Here is a 16,622-nt window from a genome sequence, read left to right as displayed (position 1 = left end):
TCATGTTGAGGAAGTTTCCTTCAATTCCTACCTTTTGAAGTGTTTTTATCAAAAAGGGATGTTGGATTTTGTCAAATGCTTTTTCAGCATCTATTGAGATGATCAATTGATTTTTCCCTTTCGAGTTTTTAATGTGTTGTAATACATTGATTGTTTTTCTTATGTTGAACCATCCTTGCATGCCTGGAATGAACCCCACTTGGTCATGGTGTATGATTTTTTTAATGTGTCTTTGGATTCGATTTGCAAGTATTTTGTTGAGGATTTTTGCATCTATATTCATTAGGGAGATTGGCCGGTAGTTTTCCTTTTTTGTAGCATCTTTGCCTGGTTTTGGTATTAGATTGATGTTAGCTTCATAAAATGAGTTAGGTAGTGTTCCATTTTTTTCAATGTTTTGAAAGAGTTTGAGTAAGATTGGTGTCAGTTCTTTCTGGAAAGTTTGGTAGAATTCCCCTGTGAAGCCATCTGGCCCTGGGCATTTATTTGTGGGAAGATTTTTGATGACTGATTGGATCTCTTTGCTTGTGATGGGTTGGTTGAGGTCTTCTATTTCTTCTCTGGTCAGTCTAGGTTGTTCATATGTTTCCAGGAAATTGTCCATTTCTTCTACATTATCCAGTTTGTTGCCATACAGTTGTTCATAATATCCTCTTATAATTTTTTTAATTTCTTCAGGATCTGCAGTTATGTCACCTTTTTCATTCATTATTTTGTTTATATGGGTCTTCTCTCTTTTTGATTTTGTCAGTCTAGCTAGGGGCTTGTCGATCTTGTTGATCTTCTCAAAGAACCAACTTTTGGTGATATTTATCCTTTCTATTGTTTTTTTGTTCTCTATGTCATTTATTTCTGCTTTAATCCTTGTTATTTCTTTTCTTGTACTTGGTTTAGGATTGGTTTGCTGTTCATTTTCTAGCTTCTTCAGTTGATCCATTAGTTCTTTGATTTTGGCTCTTTCTTCCTTTTTAATATATGCGTTTAGTGCTATAAATTTCCCCCTTAGCACTGCTTTTGCTGCATCCCATAGGTTTTGGTATGTTGTGTTCTCATTTTCATTCGTCTCTATATATTTAGCAATTTCTCTTGCTATTTCTTCTTTAACCCACTGATTGTTTAGGAGTGTGTTGTTTAACCTCCAGGTATTTGTGAATTTTCTAAGTCTCTGATGGTTATTGACTTCTAATTGTATTCCATTGTGGTCAGAGAATGTGCTTTGAATAATTTCAATCTTTTTAAATTTATTGAGGCTTGTTTTATGTCCCAGCATATGATCTATTCTGGAGAAAGTTCCGTGAGCACTAGAAAAGTATGTGTATCCTGGTGATTTGGGATGTAATGTCCTGTAGATGTCTGTTAAATCTAATTCATTTATCAGATTGTTTAGGTTTTCAATTTCCTTATTGGTCTTCTGTCTGGTTGATCTATCTATAGGAGAGAGTGATGTGTTGAAGTCTCCCACAATTATTGTGGAAACATCAATTGCTTCCTTTAGTTTTGCCAATGTTTCTCTCATGTATTTTGTGGCACCTTGATTGGGTGCATAGACATTTACGATTGTTATTTCTTCTTGCTGAATTGCCCCTTTTATTAGTATGTAGTGGCCTTCTTTGTCTCTCAAAACATCCCTGCATTTGAAGTCTATTTTATCTGAGATTAATATTGCTACACCTGCTTTCTTTTGGCTGTAGCTTGCATGAAATATTTTTTTCCATCCTTTCACTTTCAGTTTCTTTGTGTCCCTGTGTCTGAGATGAGTCTCTTGTATGCAACATATTGATGGTTCATTTTTTTTGATCCATTCTGCGAATCTATATCTTTTAATTGGGGAGTTTAATCCATTTACATTCAACGTTAAAACCGTGAAGGCATTTCTTGAATCGGCCATCTTATCCTTTGGATTATGTTTGCCATATTTTTCCCTCTCTCTATTAATATCCTTTATTGTACCCATACCGAATCTCTTTAGTACTGAACCTTTCTCCAAGTCTCTCTGTCCTGTCTTTGTTTCTCTGTCTGTAGGGCTCCCTTTAGTATCTCCAGTAGGGCAGGTCTCTTGTTAGCAAATTCTCTCAGCATTTCTTTGTCTGTGAAAAATTTAAGCTCTCCCTCAAATTTGAAGGAGAGCTTTGCTGGATAAAGTATTCTTGGCTGGAAATTCCTCTCACTCAGAATTTTAAATATATCGTGCCACTGCCTTCTCGCCTCCATGGTGGCTGCTGAGTAGTCACTACTTAGTCTTATGCTGTTTCCTTTGTATGTGGTGAATTGCTTTTCTCTTGCTGCTTTCAGAACTTGCTCCTTCTCTTCTATGTTTGACAGTGTGATCAGTATATGTCTCGGAGTGGGTTTTTTTGGATTTATTCTATTTGGAGTTCGCTGAGCATTTATGATTTGTGTATTTATGTTGTTTAGAAGATTTGGGAAGTTTTCCCCAACAATTTCTTTGAATACTCTTCCTAGACCTTTACCCTTTTCTTCCCCTTCTGGGACACCAATGAGTCTTATATTCGGACGTTTCATATTATCTATCATATCCCTGAGGTCCATTTCGAGTTTTTCAATTTTTTTCCCCATTCTTTCTTTTATGCTTTCATTTTCCATTCTGTCATCTTCCAGGTCACTGATTCGTTGTTCAACTTCCTCTAGTCTTGTACTATGAGTGTCCAGAATCTTTTTAATTTGGTCAACAGTTTCTTTAATTTCCATAAGATCATCCATTTTTTTATTTAGTCTTGCAATGTCTTCTTTATGCTCTTCTAGGGTCTTCTTGATTTCCTTCATATCCCGTACTATGGTCTCATTGTTCATCTTTAGTTCTTTGAGTAGCTGCTCTAGGTGTGTCTCTTCTGGTCTTTTGATTTGGGTGCTTGGGCTTGGGTTATCCATATCGTCTGGTTTTTTCATATGCTTTATAATTTTCTGTTGTTTTTGGCCTCGTGGCATTTGCTGAACTTGATAGGGTTCTTTTAGGGTTTGTAGACCAGTTGAAGTCCTTATCTCTAATTTATCAGATCTACAGCTTCATGGAGTACACTTTCTCTAACTAACCAGCAGGTGGCGTCCACGAGCCACCTGTTCTCCACAAGCCAGATCTCCCCTGCTTAGCCTTTTTGGTGAGTGGGGGAGTGAGTCTTGTGGGGCCCAATTGGTGTACCAAGCTTGCGTGTGTAGTTGGTGTTGCCTGCCCTGTATGTGGGGCGTGTTTCTGGGCAGTCGGGGAGGAGGGGTGGCCCTAACAATCAAATCTCCCTGATGATCCTAGAGTTTTAAAGCTACTGCAGTAGTCTAATCCTTCAGTTCAGTCCTGCCACAGTTTGTCTCTGCCACTGACCCACAAGTCTTTGGTATTGGCGTATGGCTCCTGAGACTTGCAAGTGGGCCCCTCTTCCAGGCTGTGCACCCCGGGTCCTCTGTTGAGGGATGACTGTGCTATGTCACAGGTGAGTGCCGTCCCCCCAGGGCAGTTCTGGGCTGCTGGGCTGTGTTGGGAGGCTCCCAGTCTGCTCAAATGATGGCTGAATGGGGCTCTGTTAATTCACACTGCTCCCCCTTCCCAGCTCTGGGACATTCAGCTGAGGTTGCAGGGAAGGCTAATGTCCACGCCCAGTTTTGTGGTGTGTGCCTGTTATTTGAAGCACTTCCGTCACACTGGGTTGTCTGGGGCAGCTCTGGGCTATGGGGCTGGCGATGGGCAGGAGTGTTTCCTGTCCACCAGGATGGTGGCTGTGAGCGGACACCCCCCTTTTCTTGGGAAGTTGTGTTGTTTAGTGAATTTTCTCAGCCACTGGATTATTGCCTTTTGTCTCAGAGCTCTCTTAGTTCTGCTCTTGACTTGACGTGCCCAAATTTCAATTCTTTGAAGCTTTCTGTATTGAGCTTCTTAGAGTAATTGTTTTAGAAAAAGCAAAAAGGATTTAAAAAAAAAAAAAAAAAAAAAAACAGCCCTCCTCAGAGATCTAATGGGTTATTGAAATGCTAATAGACAAAGCAACCAGGGCCATTAAGGAAAGGTGCACATGGCAGAGAGATCAGCCTTGCTTCGGGATTTGCATATGCGCCTCAAGGCCTGATCTCCGCCCTTCCCCTTTCTGTGTTCACCAGAACTCCAAAAATCCTCTGCTTTTATTTTGGAGTTTTTCGTGTTGTTTTTTTTCTATGCCTGTCTCCTCTCTGCTGGGCTGGCTGCTCTCAGAGTCTCTGGTGTCTGGTCTCAGTCTATCTATGGTTGGAGTTTGAATCAGTAGAATGAGTTTCCGATAAGAGCAGCCACTGCAATTCTCCCTTCTCCTTCCTGGAGCTGACAGCCCCTCCTCCCCCGGGACTGAGCCTGGCAGGGAGGGGCGCGGGTCCCCTGGCCGCAAAAACTTACAGATTTCGCTGATCTCAGCAGTTCCACGTTTTCATGAGTGTTGTATGAAGTATGCCCAAAGACAGATTGCTCTGTGGTGTCCAGTCCACGCAGTTCCTGGCTTTTTACCTACTTTCCTGGAGGAGTAACTAAAACATACAGCTCACCAGTCTGCCATCTTCTTAACTCAATTTTATTGAGATATATTCATATACCAAACAGTCATCCAAAGTGTGCAGTTGTTCATAGTACCATCATATAGTTGTGCATTCATCACCTCATTCTATTTTTTGAACATTTTCCTTGTACCAGAAAAAGTGAAAATAAGAATAAAAAAAAAAGTAAAAAGAAGTGTTCCTGTTTTGCTGTTGTGCTTAAGTCTTTATACATGCAATTACTCTGGAGTTTCTTTCTCCAAGAGATGAAAAATAGGAAAGGTGTTTCCCTACTCATTTTGATAACCATTTTGCTAATAAGTTGATATTCATAGCATTATATCATATTGTCAGATATGCTGAAATCTGATTTACTGTCAGGTCAGTGGTCAGCCCCCCCTCACGCATTCTTAAATTACATACTATCTGACAATCACTAGAGAAGCACAGATGTTCCTTATTATAAATTCTTTCTGCTCATAATACAAAATAACTTGATTGGAATATGTTTAGAAATTAATATGCAGAATAGTTCTGTAGAAATTAAGTGCCTACTTTAATTGTGTGAGAATTGTACAAGCTTTATCAGAAGATATATGATCTGCTCTAGGTTATTTATTTTGTGAACAGAAGTCAGCTGGGACAATTCATATTTTTTGATTCTCCTAGAATTTGAAATTCTAAGCATAAATAATTTCAGTAAACACTGTAAAATACAGATGTGGTTGATCTTATGCATGGCATAAATTTGTGTGGGGGTCCAGATGTTGGAATGTGAACATAGAGTGTGTCTTCCTTATGTCCTGTTAGATGTAGGACTTTCTAACATTTTGTTTTCAGTTTTTTTCCTTACTCACCTTTGAAGATTCTTATAGAAATTAGGTTTATTCTTCAAACTGATGTATCTGTTTATGAATTCTCATTAGGATGTAGATGAAGCACATCTCTAATCTTATATGTAATATAGAGACCTGTCTCTAAAATTTCAAAGACTGGAAAATAGAATCAGTTACACTTGTCCCCAATTATTGCTTTTGAAATCAGTCACATGTTTTGTGAACACCTACTGTGTGTAAGGTACTGTACTTGGTAGTGTGGGAGATACAACACCAACATACATGGCCTCAAAGATACCATTCTCCTGGTTCTGTTGCTAGCTTACTCTCTGCATCTTCTTGTCTCCTTTATTGTTTTCTTCTCGTCTTCTGAATTTGGAGTGCCTCAGGTTAAGTCCGCAGATCTCTTCTATTCTGTGTTTAATTCAGTTCGTAAGTGAGTTTGTATAGTTCCATGCCTTTACATATCATCCATATGCTGATGAAGCCCAAATGTATATCTCCAGCCTTGCCTCTGTTCTGAACTCTAGACTCATATCTCATTACCAGTTGGATGTCTTTTAGGCATCTGAAAATGATACAAAACTAACTCTACTTCTACAGTATTTCCCATCTCAATAAATTGAAGCTCTATTGTAGAAGTTGCTTGTGACAAAAAACATTGCAGTCATTCTTGTTTCCCCCTTTTCTCTCAGACCATACGTCAAATCTACCCACAACTCTTGGCTCTACTATCTCTCACCACCTCTTTTCCTGCCATTCTATTCTAAGCCACTATTATCTATTGCCAAGATTATTGCAATAGCCTCCCAACTAGTCTCCCAGTTTTTACCCTTGCTTTTCTACAATGTTTTCTCTCTACCCAGAAGCCAAAGTTATCTTTCTAAAATATAAGGCTTCTCATCCTCCCCTAGTGGCTTCTCATATTACTCGGAATAAAAGCTAAATACCACGTCCTAAGTGGTACTGCACAGTCTGTCTTTCCATCACCTCTCTGAACTCATCTCTCACAAGTATCTTACTTGCTTATTCCACTCCTGCACACATGTCAAGCACATACTTCCACCTTGGGGCCTTTGAATTTACCGTGTGTTCTGCCTGGAAAACTTTTCCCCTAAATATCCATATGGTGTGCTCCCTGACTGCTCAAATGTAACCTAATGAGAAAAGTATTCCCTGACCACCAACCCCCTCCCCAATATAAAATTACGTGCCTCCAATCGTGGTCACTGTCTGTATCCTTACCTTTATTCTTTTTATTACACTTAACATCACTTGACATTTAGTTGATTATTGTCAGTCTTCCCCTATTAAAAAGTACGCTCTATGAGAGCAGGAACTTTGTCTGGTTTGTTCTCTGCTGTATCTACAGTGTCCATAATAGTGCATGCCAATCAGAGGCATGCATTAAGAGCTTATTAAATGTATGAAGTAAATATCTAATTTAAGGGGAGAGCATATGATACACTATGCTGGAAGTTGGAGATGCAGCAGTGAACAAAGTGGTCTTTGACCCTATGCTTCAAAGTTACAATAAGGCAAAACATAGACCCATTATTAGAGTTTAAGTGTACAGTATAAAGAAATAAAGTATATACAAGTGAATTAAAATGACAGTATTGAAGAGAAACAATAATTCATAACGTGAAGTATCATAAGGCAGTAGCATAGGCAATGCCAGATGGATAAATTAAACCATAGGATGGGCTGTCTGGTAAATGTGATTTGAACATGTTCTTTCCTGATTCCTACTGTCTCCATTTCTGATATTCTGAAGTTAAATTCATCTCACACCACTTTTCTGCATGGTAGTGGAAAGAGCACAAGGTTTGAATTGAGATAGATCCAGATTTAAATCGGGTTTCTGCCATTCATAGACTCTATTGTCTTGAGTGAGTTTCTTAATACCTCTGAATCTGTTTCCTCATCTGTAAAATGTGGCTTGTGAGCTATACAACATAGGGAAGTTAGAATTTAAAAATAATTAAATTATTCTTTAGGCCCTTAGGAATTGTTAGTTCTCCCCTTTTCTCTTTTCCTTTCTCCCATCTTCTGACTATCCCTTTTATTAATTAACTCATAAATATTTGAGTATCTACTATGTGCAGAGTGTTGTGCTAGGTAGTGTGTATACATTGCTGAATGAAGTAGATGTGGTCCCTGTCTTCATGAAGGATATAGTCTAAGGCTGACTACCTAAGGTTCCCTGTTTCTTTTAATCAGTGTTACCACAATTCTCTCATTATCTTAGTTTGAAATTTTATACTTATTTTTTCCATCCCCATGTTTCATAAATTCTTTCTGGCCAAGGTCCCTTGTATCTGTTTCCCCCTTTTCCACACCTACTATTACTACCTAGATCATATCATCACCACCTCTTCCCTAAAGTATTGTAACAGCCTTGTAAATGCTCCTTGTTCTTTCTACTTTCTCCTCCTTTCCAATAGCATTGTGGTAATTTGCTGCCAGGGTAATAATTTTAAAGTTAAGGTGTGTTCACAATATTGCCCTGTCCAAAAGTCTTCAGTGGCTTTGTATTGGCCATCAAATTGGGTACAGCACAATTTGGACAACAATAATAGAAGCTGAAAAACCATGGAGTAGGATCCTGAAAAGGCTGAGAGAAAATAATTGTCTCTGTTAAATTAGCATTCAAGAATGAAGGAAAAATAAATGAATATAAAAGAGTGTGTATATATGTGTGTGTGTGTATTATGGGTATACACACACACGTGTACGTGTGTTTGTGTGTGTAGACTGAGAAAGATTGAGAGAGCTAGAGGGAATGTGTTAGTTTATTACTGAGGAAAGTACTTTACGAAGAAAGAAATTAAATCCAGAAAGGAATAAAATAAAAGAAGGAATGGTGACAATTTAAATCAACCTGACTATACAAAACAACAAAAGTAGTGATTAATTTAGGGGCATCAAAATGAAGTGAAACAAAAAGAGAATAATATGGTAAGATGAGACGGGCTGACTAGAAGAAATTAAGACATTCTAAAAATTTTATGTTGTTTGGGAAAAGAACAGAGATAGCAATTAACTTTATATTTTGTTAAGTCAGGTATAATTGTTAAAAATTATATAGGTAACAACTAAATGACAATGAGTAGAATATATAACTTTAAAACAAATAGAAGAAATAAAGGGGGAATAATCCAATATAACAGAGAGAAAAAGTATGTAAATAAGGTAGTAGAAATAAATGCAGATATGTTGGCAATTACAATAAATGTAAGTGGACAACTATTACTGTTAAGAGATTGGTTAGGTTGAAATTTTTTTTTAAATACAATTATCTGCTATTTTAGACTATTTTAGGAGACATTTCTAAAACATAAAGATGCAGCAATGTTGAAAGCAAAAAGATGAGGAAAAGGTGCCAGGAAAAATGAATCAAAAGAAAGCTGTTATGGTTAAATTATTATCAGGCAATATAAGACTTTAAGGCAAAAGAGTCTTACTAAGGATAAAAAGGATTACTACATGATGATAGAAGAAAAAGAGGCTCTGAATACGTAACACTCATAAACTTGTATGTAATTAATAACATAACCTTAAAATACGTAAAGTAAAATCGGTAGACTTACAAGGAAAAATTGATAAATCCACAGTCAGAATGGGAGAATGCTTCTCAATAATCAGTGGATCTAGCAGACCAAAATGAGTAAGAATATAGATTTTAACATCACAATTAACAGGCTGGTCATATAATCGTATGTAGAATTATATACCAGTCAAATTGAGAATATACATTTTTTTTCAGGTACTCACAGAAAATTAAATTTTTAAAAGTTGGTTAAGTACTAGGCACAAAGCAAGTATTAATAAATATCTAAAACTCTGTAACACACTAATCACTTTTTCTGAGTATAATGTTATTACTTTAGAAATCAGTAGCGGTAAGTTAACCCTTCTCGTTCATTTGAAAATCAAAATGCGCACATCTGAATAACTTGTGGGTTATATAATACGTTATAATGGAAATGATATTTACAAGCAAACAATAAAGAAATACTTAACTTGTGAGATACAGCCAAAGTACACTTTTAAAGAATAGTTTTACATACATTAGGAAATAATTGGAAATAGATAGGCTTAGCATCTAACTGAAGAAGTTAAATAAAAAGGGGGTAAGCACAAAGAAAGTGGAAGGAAGGAAATACTAAAGAGGGAACATTAATGAAATAGAAATTTAAGAAACAGTTCATCAAAACTGAAAGCTGGTCCTCCCCCCTACGTGGGATCAGACACCCAGGGAAGTGAATCTCCCTGGCAACGTGGAATATGACTCCCGGGGAGGAATGTAGACCCGGCATCGTGGGATGGAGAACATCTTCTTGACCAAAAGGGGGATGTGAAAGGAAATGAAATAAGCTTCAGTGGCAGAGAGATTCCAAAACGAGCCGAGAGATCACTCTGGTGGGCACTCTTACGCACACTTTAGACAACCTTTTTTAGGTTCTAAAGAATTGGGGTAGCTGGTGGTGGATACCTGAAACTATTAAACTACAACCCAGAACCCATGAATCTCGAAGACAGTTGTATAAAAATGTAGCTTATGAGGGGTGACAGTGGGATTGGGAATGCCATAAGGACCAAACTCCACTTTGTCTAGTTTATGGATCGATTTGTAGAAAAGTAGGGGAAGCAAACAAACAGACAAAGGTACCTAGTGTTCTTTTTTACTTCAATTGCTCTTTTTCACTCTAATTATTATTCTTGTTATTTTTGTGTGTGTGCTAATGAAGGTGTCAGGGATTGATTTAGGTGATGAATGTACAACTATGTAATGGTACTGTAAACAATCGAAAGTACAATTTGTTTTGTATGACTGCGTGGTATGTGAATATATCTCAATAAAATGATGATTAAAAAAAAAAAAAAAAACTGAAAGCTGGTAACTTGGAAAATTGATCAAGTATAAAAGAAAGAAAGCACAAAAAATAAAGTTAAGGATAAAAGGGGAGACATAATTCTAGATAGAGAGATTTCAAAAATAATAGGAGAATACAATGAATAATTTTATGACAATAAATTTGAAAACAAAGTAAATAGATATACTCTTGTTCTTTCAGTCTATTTTAGTGGGTTTTACCCTTATACTACTTTCAGGTCCTGAAAACTTCCTAGCTTCCTAGCATTTAAGGCATGCTGACTGTGTGCTGGGCACTGTCCTCAGTGCTTTAGCTGTATTATCTCATTGAGTCCTCACAATTCTCTGAGGTAGGGACTGCTTTCCTCATTCTCGAGTTGAGACAACAGATAGAGTGAGGTTCGCTAACAGTCCAGGTTCTTCAGGTTGCCAGGTTAAGAAGTGGCAGAACCCACGCAATCACTTCAGAGCCCCTGTTCTTTGCTCTTCTGCCTCTCATAATAGATTGGAAAAGATTGCAAAATGCTTCCTTGCTGGAGAAATTTGGAATCTGATTGAAATAGGCCAGCACCTTTGTAAGTTTTGAATTATGTATTTCCCTGCCCTAGAAAGCAGTTAAGAAAACTTAACATCACCACATATTTCCTTTAGGTCCTAAAATATGTACATTCTGCAACAGTTCCAGTCTTGGCTTTGCCACTGACTAACTGTATGAGTTTAGGCAAGTTATTTATCCTGGTTTGGGCATTTCAACTGTCAAAGTTAAAAATTAAGTCTAGACATTGTTCTGTGTTCCTACTAGCTCAGTAAATTCTCTGATTCTGGACTCTACCAAGATTAGAGGTGATACCAACTTTGTTGTCTAGTCTTCTAGAACCTGCTGTTCCAAATGAAAAAAAAAGAGAGTAAGAAAGTATGCATATTGCGTCCTATTTCGTGGTGTTCTTTGTTATTTTAATTGTTCAAAAATTTATACTAGACTACTAACTTTTGCCATCCTCAAGCATATATGTTATATGCTTAATTTTTAAGGGCTGGGACTTTTCCCATAGGGCCTGTGCTTATCACAAACAAAATGTACCACTCACTAAGCACTAAAAATATCTCATAAACGTTCTTTCTCCATTCATTCATTGGAATAGGTAATTACTGTGGCAACAACAAACTAATTTGAAGTGTTAGCTGTTAATTAAAACACTGCAGAAGTGTATAAGTTATCTTTTGGTGTAACCAGAACCTCCGTTCAAACTTCATTAATCCTTTTACAGTTAATGTGTTGAGGAGGTCAAGACAATTGAGAGTCAGTATTCATTCAAAGTAAACAAATTCCTTTTCTCCAAGTAGAATGCCATTTGAAAAGTTAAGGGTCACACTCAGCTCATATGTCTGGCTTTGCCATTGTCATCCTCTTCTCCTTGATGATTAAATGTTAAATTAGTACTGTCATTGCACTGTAAACCAAACCATATAGCCCTCTGTTGCTCGAAATTGAACCCAAACTTCCATGGATGAATTAGCGTGCGTCATAATTAAATCATCAAGCCTCCCCTTTTAATTCACTTGGAAATAGGAGACCTTTCTTTTGGAAAAGAGATCAGCTTTCTTGACAAGCTAATTAAGTTGCCACACTGTCCAGTATAGTATGGTTGTTCAGGTATCTGCTCATCATTTCCCTGTTGCTGCTGCTGGTCTCAGAAGTCCAAGTGTTGCTTGTGGTCCAAATTAACAGCACTAGTTCTTTCTATAGTGTTTGAATCCTTTTCTGTGCATTCAACTAATTATCTTCATATTTAAGTCCTTGGTTAATGATTCTAATATACAATATTTTAAAAAGTTAAAATTGGAAGAATCTGTGGTATACAAGGGGAAAATAATACATCATTATTAAATCTTACTTATTATATTACCTGAATTTATATGGAGTGAAGTAACTAAATTCCTTCAAATCAAGTTTCAAATGAGCTTAATCCAATAACTTCTCTCTCAGGCATTGAGAAAAATACAGTGTAACTTTTTATATTCAATTTATTACATGGATTCACATATATCATAAATCAAATTGTGACCTGAAATGTAGCTTCACATTGTAAAAGTCTGATATTAACAAAGACAATAAAGTGTTAATTTGTTCTAAAACCAGTATTCCTCTTATAAAGGGATTCCACTTATAAAATGTTAAAAAAATAATTAAATTGAATTTTCATAAATTTAATAGTGTTTATATATAACTTGGGAAGTTAATATTTACAAGAAGTCTTTAGACACTTTTACAGATTAAAGAATCCTTTGGTAAAGTGAACAATTGCCACCTAATTTTTATAATCTTGCCTTTCATTTAAATGAGATATACCTGAATTTCTCTACAATTAATTGATATAATAAAGTCTAAGTTTCCCTCCCACAATTGGCTCTACCATTGTCCATTCAAGTAGGAAAAGCAGAATGAATAAGTTCTTAAAACATTCATATTTATACATATATGAAGAAAAAAGATGAATAGATGTATATATATATATGTTTTTTTCTAGTCTTACCTGAATTTGTAGCATTTTATATGTGAAAAATATATTACAAATACCTGTAGGTTCTTAATAACTAAACCTTTTCTATAAGCCAGTGAAAAGTCCCCAACCATGAAATGCCTTTAAAAACATTTGTCATTAATTGCACACCTCTGTAAATTTACTAAAAATCTTTCATTTGCACACTTAAGAGGATTTTGTCATATGTAAATTACACCTCAGTAAAGTCATTAAAAAAAAATATTTGTCAGGGCAACCAAACATATATTTCTGCCAGAATAGCAGAAAATTATGTTTCTATTTTGGTAAGAGTGGAAAATGTAAGTTTTTGTTTTTGTTTTAAGAAATAAGCAATTTTTACTAAGTCGATACCAAGTAAAAATTTTGTAACTGCTTGCTGGGCAGCTATGGATGGGGAATTCCTGAGGAGCTAACTTCCATTCCCACACATCTTCCCACTACCATCTTAACACTAGCCAGGTGAAAGGCAGAACTATTTGATTCTGGTTAATGTGTAAAATCCTCTATCGGACAGAATTTTTGTTCTTCCAAATTAATTTGCTTCTTTATAATTTTATGGGCTTATAATAACAGTGCTTGTTTATGTTGTGTGGGTTTTTTAAAAAATTTTTATATAAGCCAAATTATATCTGGCGGTGTTCAGAATATATGTGTATAAAAGGTCACATTTCATTTAAACCCAGAAGATGTTGATAAGAAGTAATGGTATTTTATTTCTGCAGACCCAGTCTCTAACTCTTTCTCATAAATGAATCTTTTCATATTCCTGGATTAAATTTGTAATTATTTCACTGTATCTGTTCATTTGAGCTTGTTTCTCTTCTGAAGCTTTTTTGATAGAGTGGTACAAGATTTAGGAAAAGATGAACCACATGCTTGAATTTTATTACTCTATAGTTTTTTATATGATGTTATGTTTTAAGCCATAGCTAATTACATGTGTTTTGAGATTATTTTAAATAGATGAAATTTAGGGATATAGTTTATCTGTATATGTAATTGAAAGAAACAAAAGAAAAACCTATTTTTATGGCTCTGTAGAGTGTTTAGTATAGCGCTATAGAGGACCCTCAGACACACTCAAAAAGGCTGCATTACTCCAGAGGGCTATTATAAGGTAATGTATAATGAAGCACTTTGTAAACCATTAAGCACAATAGAAATGTAGGTTACTAATGTAATTAGTGTTCTTTGAAAGTTCCATGTATTCCATCACTGCAGATATGTTTGGATTTACACATATGGCCTTAACCATTTTTAAAGTTTTTTAGCAATTTTGTGATTTTATTGTATTTTTACTTCTCACAGAGCATATCATGTCCCGAGTGGGAAAATATTAGCTGTAAAGGTAAGTATTGGTTACATTTTATGAAATTCTTGAATCTTCCTGCTTTCTCTTTCTCCTGTTAGCTTAAGCCACAGGTATGTCAAAAAGGAGATGAAATCGTTTAAGGTTTGGTGGTAAGCAGTAGAAGCTATGACCCTGTTGTGACATTCAGGCACCTGAAGATGTTTTATGTATGCCTTAAAATGGTTAGTTATGTGCTCCTTACACTATAATTCTTCTCATCATTATCTACACTTCTTTCTGTGTTCCCTGCTGCATGGCGTCACTGTCTCCCTGGACATGTAGCTCAAAACCTTGGTAGTCATTCATTCCTTTTTCCTCTCTATCTTCCCCAGCCTGTTAGTCACCATATCCTGTCAGAAAGTTTCCCTGAAATGTATCCATTTGTCATTTTCTTTCTATCCTCATCCCCATTGCCACTGCCTTGAATAAGGTTCACTTTTACCTCCTGGAATATTGAAATAGCTTTCTCCCTGTTGTCTTCAATCTTTTTCTTCTCCCATGCGCCTTTTTTGCTACAAGCAGAGTTGAGAAATCAGATCACAGATCTGACCGTGTCATTGCCTTGGCCCTTATTCCCCATCCCCTTACATCCCCAATCATGAACAATATAAAGCCTAAGATGTCTTCCTTGCTTCTGACCTTTTATGGTCTCCTGGAATATCCAAGCACCATATTCATCAATAGAGTCAAGCTGCACACACCTGAGGGATGTTTTCAGCAATAACCTAAGATACTCCTCACTTGTTTCCATCCTGTTCATAATCCATACCCCATCTCTGCCAAATTCCAGACTCCAGTCCTTCTTACACCACTTCGGATTTAATCTTTTGCATTGTTGGTGCTTGATTTTCCCATCATTTTAAATCTCAGATTTCCCTAATGAACTCTGTCTTGAATTACACATCTAATAAAATTGAACCACTTCCTCAAGTGGGAACTCCTTCCCTAGTCCTAACCCTAAAGAACCCCACTTCTAACACTAGGCTCTTAGCTAACAAACTTGTCAGGCCTATCTCACTTCCCACCTTCCCAACAAATTGGTCGGGGCCTCCATAGACTTAGAGATACATCCTCTGCTTACCAATGTATTACTTGCCAGTCATACCCTTTGTGTCCAGTTTCTGAGCCTTTAACAATGAAACCTTTTCTTTTTTAAATGACTATTACATGCCAAGTATTATGCTGATATTTTATAACTATTGTCTTTAATCCTTAAAACTACAAAATAAGCCTAGTTATTTTGGATTTGAGGAAACTGAGACTCAGAAAGCTGACTTGTCTGAGGTCGCATAATTAGAAGAGGCAGAGCCAGGATCGAAAATAAAATCCATCTGACTCCTAATTTCATGTCTTTTACCATACCATGCAACTTGTATACAAGTTATGTCCATTGCTCATCCCTCCAGTTTCCACCTATCCTTCCAGACTTCATCTCCTCCAAGAGGCCATCTTAGCTATCCCCAGTGAGAATTTAGTCTCTTTTCCTAACACTTGCATAGTACATTTTTCTGCACCTTTTACCTAATTTAGGAAACTAAGAAGCAGAGCAATTAAGCTGTGATTGGTTATACTTTTTGGTAAGATTAAACCAAAACTAAGACTCAGATCTTCTGACTGCTAATACGGTCCAGAATTCTTCCTCCATAATCCCACCAAGTACAACTCCTAGAATGTGTTATGTAGCATTATCAAGTCTAGTTTTAATAACTTACATAACTTCGGGGGGGGTGGATTTGCTTCAGAACTCCCTCTTTGGGTATTTTCTCTTATATTGCTACCAAGTTAGGTTCACAGAATTGCAGAAGTAGAAGAGGCTTTAGAGACTGTCATATTTTACCAGAGCTGCTATGACAAATACCACAGAGTGGGTTGGTTTAAACAACAAAAATTTATTGTCTCACAGGTTTGAAGGCTGGAAGTCCAAAATGTCTGCAAGGTCATGTTTTCTTCCAGGGTCAATAGTATTTTGGTGATGGCAGTCCTCCATCACATGGACATCTGTCTCTCCTCTCTGGCTTCTTCTGACTCCTAGCTTCTACTGACAGACTGTGTCCATATTTCCTGTCTTTAAAAGGCCTCCAGTCATATGGATTAAAGCCCACCCTTATTCAATCTGGCCTCATCCAAAATTTGATCTTAAAAGATCCTATTAAAAAATGACCCCACATCTTAACTAGCAATAGCATCTTCAAAGGTCCTCTTTACAAATGGGTTCATACCCACAGGAATGCAGATTAAGACTTGAACATGTCTTTTATGGGGACTGAATCAGGTCCCCAACAGAGATCATCTGTTATAGCTCCCCATTATACAAAGGAGGAATCTGAGGTCCCGAGTTCACAGGGCAGTTACTGTAGCAGCCAGGCTCCATCTCACTTTTCCTCTGAGTTCACCAAGTGCAGCTTCTGTTGTACCACTTTGCCATTTGATTCTCTTTTCTGTATCCCCTGAGCTCCCTTTTCACTCAGAGAATACCTCCCAATAACTTGAACACTATTATCATATCT

General features: G+C 36.7%; 1 protein-coding gene across 4 annotated transcripts in view; it reads left to right on the top strand.

The window, feature by feature from the left end:
* The window catches only part of MAP2K5 (mitogen-activated protein kinase kinase 5), a 320,772-nt gene that overhangs the window by 89,096 nt on the left and 215,054 nt on the right, over positions 1-16,622 (top strand). For all 4 annotated transcript variants that reach the window (XM_037833600.1, XM_037833604.1, XM_037833603.1 and 1 more), the window contains one exon: positions 14,073-14,112. In XM_037833600.1, coding sequence (XP_037689528.1) covers positions 14,073-14,112 — 40 coding nt within the window. The remainder of the gene's footprint in view (positions 1-14,072; positions 14,113-16,622) is intronic.

The sequence above is a fragment of the Choloepus didactylus genome, chromosome 4, assembly GCF_015220235.1.
Source record: "Choloepus didactylus isolate mChoDid1 chromosome 4, mChoDid1.pri, whole genome shotgun sequence".
Lineage (NCBI taxonomy): Eukaryota > Metazoa > Chordata > Mammalia > Pilosa > Megalonychidae > Choloepus > Choloepus didactylus.
The sequence above is the reverse complement of the archived record's forward strand: the minus strand, read 5'-3'. Positions and strand labels throughout refer to the sequence as shown.